Source organism: Clupea harengus, chromosome 13, assembly GCF_900700415.2.
Source record: "Clupea harengus chromosome 13, Ch_v2.0.2, whole genome shotgun sequence".
NCBI lineage: Eukaryota > Metazoa > Chordata > Actinopteri > Clupeiformes > Clupeidae > Clupea > Clupea harengus.
The window spans coordinates 18,681,518-18,691,388 of NC_045164.1; the positions used below are offsets into that span (position 1 = coordinate 18,681,518).

Below are 9,871 nucleotides of genomic sequence, written 5' to 3' on the forward strand. Positions count from 1 at the left end.
CACACACACACACTACAGCATCACTCAACTGGAACATTCACCACTATCAGCCCACTGACACACACACACGCACGCACACACACACAAACACACAGAAATGTGTGTACAGACACACACATGCATCCTCTTAGGAAGCCAAATACACATGCAGTATACACACAGATACAAAGGCACAAGCACAATCACACCCACACATTCTCAAACACTTGCTCTCTCTCACACACACACACACACACACACACACACACACACACACACACACACACACACACACACACACACAGTCACACACAGACTGACTGCCCGACTGCACAACCACACCCTCACATTCTCAAACAGACTCAGCACGCTTTCACACACTCACACACACACTCACACACAGACTGATTGCCTGACCGGATCTTATCTGCTAGCACAGCAAAGGAAATCACAGTGACAGTAGTCTGGGTTGCCTGAGTGTGCGTGTGTGTGTGTTATGTAACAACTCAGTGATGTAATTCTGCTGTCATTGCACATTGTTAGTTGAAGGCAAAGGCTCCTTACCTGAACTCTTCTCATTGCTCCTCACACACACACACACACACACTAAATTTAAAGAAACATACACACACTGATGAATTGTGTAAGGATACTGAGGTTGGATTAAAGGATTATTCTGAAATAATATTCCCATTCTCTGGATGTGTGTGTGTGTGATATGCTTTTTGTGTGTCAATGTGTATGTGTTTGTGTGTGAGTTTATGAGGTAGATGTGTTATTCATGTTTGTGTGTGTGTGTGTATGCTTGAGAGTGTACCATTTTGAAAAGTTAATAATGTAGTCGGCTAATTCTCTGACTGAGTTGAGTTTGATTGACATGTTCGCTGGCCAATGGCAACAGAGATTTGTGTACGTGATGTCAGGTTAGGCCCGTCTCCTGGAGCTGGGGGCATGGCCAAGCATTAGAGGGCATTTTGACTGGCAGCCCAATGCCAGTTCCTGTTACATCATTTTTGCCCTCTTTATATAACGTAATCCTGTAGACAGACTCAAAGCAGCAGAACACACACACACACACACACATCATGACACCACACATGCACCTAGCTTGCACGCACACACTCACTCACACACTCACACACACACAGATACAGACACAGACTTCTTCTACTTCTGAATTGTGGTTATGGAACGGTTCTTATTTAATCAGGTCAGTGCGAGTCGAGGTCTTTCAGAAGGAGACACACGCACACAAACTTTCTCCACTGTATGTGTGTGCATGTCTGTGCATATGTATCAGTATCTGTGTGTGAGTGTGTGTATGTGTGTGTATCTCTCTCTCTCTCTCTCTCTTTCTCTGAGTGTATGTATGTGAATATGAATGAATATGATTATGAGTATGTGTATGAGTGTGTATGAAAGTGTTCATGTGTTTGTGTGTGTGTGTGTGTGTGTGTGTGTGTGTGTGTGTGTGTGTGTGTATATTGTAGCCTTCTCTCCCACTGTCTTCCCTTTTTAATATCTTACTGGGAAGCTCCCGTGTTTTTAACCTTTCATAATGGTATACATAACCGACCCGATCAGTCTCTAAATGGATGTGTTCTTGCTACACTCCCCCTCCAGTAAGGGAGGCCGTGGGTGCAGTGTGTGTGTGTGTGTGTGTGTGTGTGTGTGTGTGTGTGTGTGTGTGTGTGTGTGTGTGTGTGTGTGTGTGTGTGTGTCAGATCTGTAAGAGAGTTGTGAGGGAGCTCTGGAATAAACCAGATCAATGATCGTCATGACGTTAACCTCAGGAATGTTCAAAAAATAGTATCCTGGTAGAGAAACGTGTTCAATATGGGGACAATGGCCATGAAGTGATAATTTCAGTACCATATGTTTCACTCAGTGTAGAAGCAGATTAGCTGGTGAACAGAGAGCCTGCAGGTATTAAGAACAAGTAGGTCTACAGTATTAAACATCTCAAAGCTTTTATAGATACTAATATTCCCCATTTTATTTAGTAGTGGTGGGTATTCCCTTTTTTATTTAGTAGCAGTGGCTTGCCATATTATTTAATTTAGTAGCAGTGGCTTGCCATATTATTTAGTAGCAGTGGCTTGCCATATTATTTAATTTAGTAGCGGTGGCTTGCCATATTATTTAGTAGCAGTGGCTTGCCATATTATTTAGTAGCAGTGGCTTGCCATATTATTTAGTATCTGTGACTTGTCATATTATTTAATTTAGTCGCGGTGGCTTGCCATATTATTTAGTAGCAGTGGCCTGCCATATTATTTAGTAGCAGTGGTATATTATTTCTCAAGCTAGTTTTTTAATTATTGTTTGTGTCATATTATTTGTGTCATATTATTTGTGTCATATTATTTGTCTCAGGCAAGTTGACCCTAACCCAAGTTGACTCTGACCCTAACCCAAGTTGACCCCCAAGCTGACCCTTGACCCTGACCCAAGTTGTATGTGAGCAAAAATGTAGCTTTAGCCTACTTAATTACCAGTAGTTTGTAGTCTGTGTAAACCTGTTGCCCTGTTCTTGTGTGTGTGTGTGTGTGTGTGTGTGTGTGTGTGTGTGTGTGTGTGTGTGTGTGTGTGTGTGTGTGTGTGTGTGTGTAATGTGTTTATCTCTCTGCTGTCACACAGGTAAATCTCACCTGGCGATTGTGCACAGGGTGAACAATGAGGGGGAGGGGGACCCCTTCTACGAGGTCATGGGAATCGTCACACTGGAGGACGTCATCGAGGAGATCATCAAATCTGAGATAGTGGACGAGACAGACCTGTACAGTACGCAGCCAACTCTCTATTCCACCCTATACATCAACCTGCTCTGTCATATACCACTCTATACACTAACCTATACATCAACCTGCTATGTCATATACCATTCTATACACTAACCTATACATTAACCTGCTATGTCATATACTATACATATCTATATATCAACATTTCCTGCAAGGCTGCTGGATAATGCACAATCTTCGTGTGTTTAGATGCTCAATCTACGCGTGTTTAGATGCTCAATCTACGCGTGTTTAGATGCTCAATCTACGCGTGTTTAGATGCTCAATCTACGCGTGTTTAGATGCTCAATCTACGCGTGTTTAGATGCTCAATCTACGTGTGTTTAGATGCTCAATCTATGTGTTTAGATGCACAATCTACGAGTGTTTAGATGTGTACATTTTATATTTAGGTGTATTTGTGTTTAGTATTTAGACAGGTGTTTAGTGTTTAAGTGTGTGTGCTTTATGGTTTGTATTGTGTGCTCAGCTGTGTGTGTATGTGTGTGTGTGTGTGTGTGTGTTTAGCGGATAACCGCAGCAAGAGGCGAGTGTCCCACCATGAGAGGAAGATGCAGGATTTCTCAGTGTTCAAACTCTCAGAGAGCGACATGAAGGTGAAGATCTCACCACAGCTAATGCTGGCTACACACCGCTTCCTGGCTACAGGTACAAATACACACACACCCACTCACTCACTCACACACACACACACACTCACAAACTGACCCACCCACTCACTCACACACACACACACACACTGATAGGTGAAAATTCACCCTAGTTACCTCAGGACTCCGGAGCTGCATATAAATATATTTATTAGACAAACAACAATTGCAATCGGGCTCACTCCCAGCACAAGGCTGAATGTGAAGCAATGATAAACACATCGCACAAGGTTTCAATAGACAATCAGTTTAGCGTTCAGCAGAGATAACCACTTGGTGGATTTCTGACGTCCGAGGCAAGGATGGAAGTTTTGCAAGGTCTGAAGAAGCACAGTTCGACCCTTCTTATCACCTCTGGTCTGAACATGCTCTTGTACATATGCAGACTAAGTGGCACCTAATATTCTAAGTTACACACTCACAGAAACACAGAAAAGCCATGCTCCTGTTAACATAAGCACATGATTCATATAAGGTAATTAATAATACAAGGCACTTGATTCATATATTCTTAAGTCATTAACAGTGTTTGGAAATTATCTCCATCACACACACACTCACACACTCACTCACACACACTCTCTTTTTCTTTCCCCCATCTCTCTCCTTCTCTCTCTCTCTCCCCCATTTCTCTCTCTCTCTCCCTCTCTCTCTTTCTCTCCCCCATCTACCCCCATCTCTCTCTCCTTCTCTCTCTCTCTCTCTCTCTCTCTCTCTCTCTCTCTCTCTCTCTCTCTCTCTCTCTCCTTCTCTCTCTCTTTCTCTCCCCATCTCTCTCTTCTCCCCCCTGTCAGAGGTGGAGCCCTTTAAGCCAGCGCATCTCTCGGAGAAGATCCTGCTGCGTCTGCTCAAGCACCCAAGCGTCATGCAGGAGCTCAAGTTTGACGAGCGCAACAAACGCTCGCCGCAACACTTCCTGTTCCAGCGCAACAAGCCCGTTGACTACTTCCTCCTGGTTCTACAGGTAGAGCATCAGCGTTCTATAAGTAGAGTGTCAGGGTTCTACTGCTCAAGAAACAAGAACAAGGAAGAGGAGAAAGAGATTAGGAGAGATAGAGTGGGAGAGAAAAAATCAAGGAAGATAAAGGCGAGGTGAGGAGGGTAAAGGAGGTGAGGAGGGTAAAGGAGGAGAGGTGAGGAGATAAAAGAGGTGAGGAGAGTAAAGGGGGTGAGGTGATGAAGGAGGTGAGGTGAGGAAGGTGAGGAGGGTAAAGGAGATGAGGAAGGTAAAGGAATTGAGGAAGGTGAGGAAGGAGGTAAAGGGGGAGAGGTGGTGAAGGAGGTGAGGTGATGAAGGAGGTGAGGTGAGGTAAGGAGGATAAAGGAGGTGATTTGAGGAAGGCCTTAGCAGACAAAGGAACACCACTGACAGACTTTACTTCAAGGCTCTGTGGATAAAACATCTGCAAAGTGAATACAAATCATGCTAAACCTGAACTTGTGTGTCTGTATGTATGTGTGTATGGGTGTGTTTGGGTGTGTGTGTATGTGTGTGTGTGTGTGTGTGTACGGGTGTGTTTGTGTATGTGTTCCCTATAGGGGCGAGTAGAAGTGGAGGTTGGGAAGGAGGAACTGCGCTTTGAGAATGGAGCCTTCACCTACTACGGTCTCCCTGCCATCACATCTCTCCTGCCAACAGGTACCTGCACATGTGTGTGTGTGTGTGTGTAACAGGTACCTGCACAAGTGTGTGTGTGTGTGTATGTGCGTACCTGAGTTTTTGGATGTTTGTGGAACAGTCCACAGATCCTCTTCCAGAGGCAGTGTTTTAAACCTGTCTAATTGTGTGTGTGTGTATGTGTGTGTCTGTGTGTGTGTTCTAGTCCATAGATCCCCCTCTAGAAGCAGCGGTCTGAATCGCTCCGACTCCACTCTGCACGCGTACAGTGTGGGCCAACTCAGCATAGGGGGCGGAGCCTATCTACCGGACTACTCTGTTAGACAACTCACCAATCTCCAAGTTGTAAAGGTGAACACACACACACACACACACACACACACACACACACACACTAAACACATACACATGTACACAAACACACACATAGACAAGCACCTCATACAAACACAGATACAAACACACACTCATCTTTCACACTCACACAAATACACACTCATTTATGAGACATACATAAACACACACCGGTCTACCACGTAGACACACAGAAAAGGAGTGCACATGACAGTTCTTTCTCTAATGGAATGTGTGTAAAGGGTAAATTGCACATTCAGAATGTAAAAATCAGGGTTAGGGTTAGACACAGACACACACTCACAGACACACACACACACAGACACACAAACACACACACAGACACACTCCCCTCATACACACACACACACACACACAGACAGCCACACTCCCCTCATACACACACACACAGGGTTAGAGTTAGACACACACACACACACACACACACACACACACACACACAGAGACAGACACGTTAGATCGGTATTTACACCCACATGCTGACTTCCTGACTCGTGTCTTCCCCTGCAGGTTACTCGTGGTCACTACCAGAATGCTCTGACAGCGATGCGCATGGACAGCTCCCCCACACTCCCGACGCAGAGACGCAGGGGGAGGGGGCCCGACCGGCCGGCCCGGAAACACGCTCACACAGCATCGCCCTGCCAGTCACACGGCCCGAGCACAAACACCCCAGTGCTGGCACTCTCACTGAGCACACACACCTCCACACAGCCACTCACAGCGAGCAGGAGAGCGACAGCACCAGCAGCCTCAACGAGAGGAACCGCATCGTCCGTGAGTATACACACACACTACACACACACACACACAGATGCACACAGATACACACACACACACACACTACACACACACACACACACACACACACACACACACACACACACACACACACACACAAGATACACACAGACACACACACACAAACACACACACACACACACGGTGAGGACCATAGCTGGGTGAGTGTGAGGGTGAGGACCACAGGACCAGGCATTCCGTTAGCCAATAATTCATGTTTTTTACCTGGTGAAATGTATTAAAAAGTGAAAAATTAAAAACTTGCCAGTCAAAATGTCTGGTTATCATGATGATATATAACATAAAACTAATCCTTAAACCAGACATTTGCGATTTAACCAAAGTAAATTAATAATATCTTATTGTTATTGTCTAAATGTATTAATTAATGCAGTCACAAAATCTGATCACTTCCTAGATTATCTCTAACTAAATTACTAACACATTTCTAACCACTATAATCCGTATGTGTGTGTCTGCGTGTATGTGTGTGTGTGTGTCTGCGTGTATGTATGTGTGTGTGTGTGTAGGGAGTAAATCAGATGGCCAGAGGAGTCCCAGTGATTCTGTGTTTCTGCGGTTGGAGGAGATTCCCTACAGTCGAGATACACACCAGGATACACACACCACAGGTGAGACTTAAGAACACACATACACACACACACACACACACACACACACACACACACCACAGGTGAGACTTAAGAACACACACACCACAGGTGAGACTTAAGAACACGCATACACACACACACACACACACACACACACCACAGGTGAGACTTAAGAACACACATACACACACACACACACACACACACACACACACAGGTGAGACTTAAGAACACACATACACACACACACACACACCACAGGTGAGACTTAAGAACACACACACACACACTACAAGTGAGACTTAAGAACACACACTCACACACACACACATGGACATACACACACATACACAATTGCATACAGGCACTCTCACACACACACACACACACACACAAACCAGGACATGGACATACACACACATAAATGAATAATAGTGTAGGTGTGGGAGAGGGAGTGTGTGTGTGTGTGTGAGAGAGAGAGAGAGTGTGTGTCTGTCTGTGTGTGTGTGTATGTGACAGAGAGAGAGAGTGTGTGTGTGTGTGTGTGGGAGAGATAGTGTGCGTGCGTGCGTGCGTGTGTGTGTGTGTGTGTGTATGTTGTAAGTAGACTTGAAGGCAGCTTGATGTGTATGTGTGTGTTTCCAGGCAACGGGAGGAGAAGACTGTCAGATACTGAGGAGACAGAGGCGCCTAGCAAAGCCTAGCGATGAGCGGGGGGCGAGCAGCTTCCTCCTCTCAGTTGTGTGTTCTACACACCCACACCTGACCTCTGACCTCTCACCTCGCTCAGGGCCCTCTGAGGATGAAAGAGAGGATGATGAAGACGAAGATGCTCTCTTCCGTCCGTCACAGATGCTGACTCACAGAGAGCCCTGGCATGACACACACAGACAACATGACTACAGCCTTTGTCTCCACAGCTACCATGACGACGGTTGGCATGGCTACAGTGGGAGTGAGTGGGCCCTGATGACATCACAGGGATGCTGCCTGCCTGCCTATGTCGTACATGCTGCATTTCCTCCACCAGAGGACGGGTGTGTGTGTGTGTGTGTGTGTGTGTGTGTGTGTGTGTGTGTGTGTGTGCGTGCGTCTTCGCCATAGAGCAATAGCAACTTATTCCCTCATGCTCCCCCTCACCCCCCCACTCAGTTCTGCTCCTCATGACCACCAACTGAGACAAGATGGGCTGGACCAGCTGAAGACTTAGACTGGTCTTTACTGTTGGACAATGGAGACTACAACCTGGACCAGCTGAAGACTTAGACTGGTCTTTACTGTTGGACAATGGAGAATAGAATCTGGACCAGCTCTAGATGGAGATCAGTCTCTACTGGATAAGCTGAGGTTGTTGGAACTGGTCTCAGATGGTCCTTAGAGATGGGCCTGTGCTGGTCACGAGTGTGTGTGTGTGTGTGTGTGTGTGTGTGTGTGTGTGTGTGTGTGTGTGTGTGTGTACACAGGTAGAGGTCCTCACATGAGTCATCTCCATCACACCATCCTGTCATGTCACACAAACACATAAAGCCCGTCACACTGCCATCTTTCTCCACAGATTTGTTTACACTGCAAAAGCCATATGAGACTAACCAACACACACACACACCAAGCCAACGCACATTGGAACTAAGAATTGAGAGCAGGGTGATGAGTCAGGTGTGTGTGTGTGTGTGTGTGTGTGTGTGTGTGTGTGTGTGTGTGTGTGTGGCATAGGTGGGATTCCTAATGAAGAGGAGCAGAGCTGCAGGGGTCACAGCTGCAGGACAGCTGGAGAACAGTGTGTGGGTGTGTGTGTGTCTGTATTACAGATTTAGGGATAGGTGTGTGTTTTATTGAAACAATCATAAATCATTCTTGACTTGTCATTTCCATAAGCGACACACTGTGTGTGTGTGTGTGTGTGTCTTACCTAGAAGCACATTTTCTTTCTAAAAGGGGTCCTTCACCAACACAGTTGGTTGTCACGGCGACTGTTGATCTGTGTCATTGCCCTCCACACCATCAGCATGCTGACATCATGACCACCATGACAGACACTAACCAATCCGCTGCCACCGTAGAAGTTCTGGGCCGGGGTGGGAGGGGTAGTAACCCTTTCGGGTTTGGAGGATATTTATAGGGTGGCAGAGTAAGGGAGACATGAGAGGGCATGGAGAGAGACCGGTGTACGGTGTGTGTGGGGGGGGGGGGGTGGTCGGGGTGCGGTGTGGGGGGGGCATAGGGAGAGATTGGGATATGGTGTGTGTGTGGGCATAGTCAAAGATCGGGTATGGTGTATGTGGGGGAGATCGGGGTACGGTGTGTGTGTGTGGGAGGGGGGGTAAGGGGGGTTGGGTCATCGGCGGGCGAACCTTGGTGGTTGAGTTTTCTGTTGAAGCATGGAGCCTCTGTTCCTCTGCATGCTGGAATCACTGCTGCATGACGAAGGGTCTCAAAAGCACGCAGAACTGGTCCCAGGCCAGTGTCAGATAAAAGTATTAAACTGGTCCCAGTACCAGATAACATTATTAAACTGGTCACAGGCCTGTTTATGATAACAGTATTAAACTAGTCCAGTGCCAGAGAACAGTATGGAACTGTTGTGAGTGGGTGTAGTGCTGATTGTGGAAAGCTGCACTGGTCACCTACAGAGGTGAGGGGTCGTGACCTTTAGGAACACTTCTCAGAGGGGATGGGTTGTGAGCCTTAGAAAGGGCAGGGGTTTGAAACCCTTAAAAACAATTGCTCAGTGAGAGGGGGTTGTGACCCCTGAGAAACAAGGCTCAGAGGGGAGGGGTCGAGACCCTTAGGAGAAAGTGGCCAGAATACGAGCAATAACTGCACTGAAGCTCTATCCACTTTTAGCAAAGCAGATGAGTGTGTGTGTCTGTGTGTGTGTGTGATCAGGACAGCTGCACAATGCTGTGAACAAAGATCTACTTTTGGGGGGGGGGAGGAGAATACATAAATTAAATTGCTTGAGGGGGGTTTGAGGGGGTCAGAGGAGTTTTTGTTGCGTCAGAGGAGTCTGTTGCGTCAGAGAACTGCATT

At 46.5% G+C, this 9,871-nt stretch overlaps 1 protein-coding gene across 1 annotated transcript; it reads left to right on the top strand.

Annotated features, from left to right (window-relative positions):
• The first annotated feature begins 1,073 nt into the window (after positions 1-1,073).
• LOC116223167 (metal transporter CNNM1-like) lies at positions 1,074-7,863 on the top strand. The gene is given in 10 exon segments (XM_031578808.2): positions 1,074-1,189; positions 2,620-2,763; positions 3,291-3,431; positions 4,228-4,397; positions 4,973-5,072; positions 5,257-5,402; positions 5,937-5,985; positions 5,988-6,203; positions 6,758-6,859; positions 7,487-7,863. Coding segments are annotated over 9 exon segments (1,059 nt in total). The 5' UTR covers positions 1,074-1,189; positions 2,620-2,687; the 3' UTR covers positions 7,546-7,863.
• Positions 7,864-9,871: the final 2,008 nt, after the last annotated feature.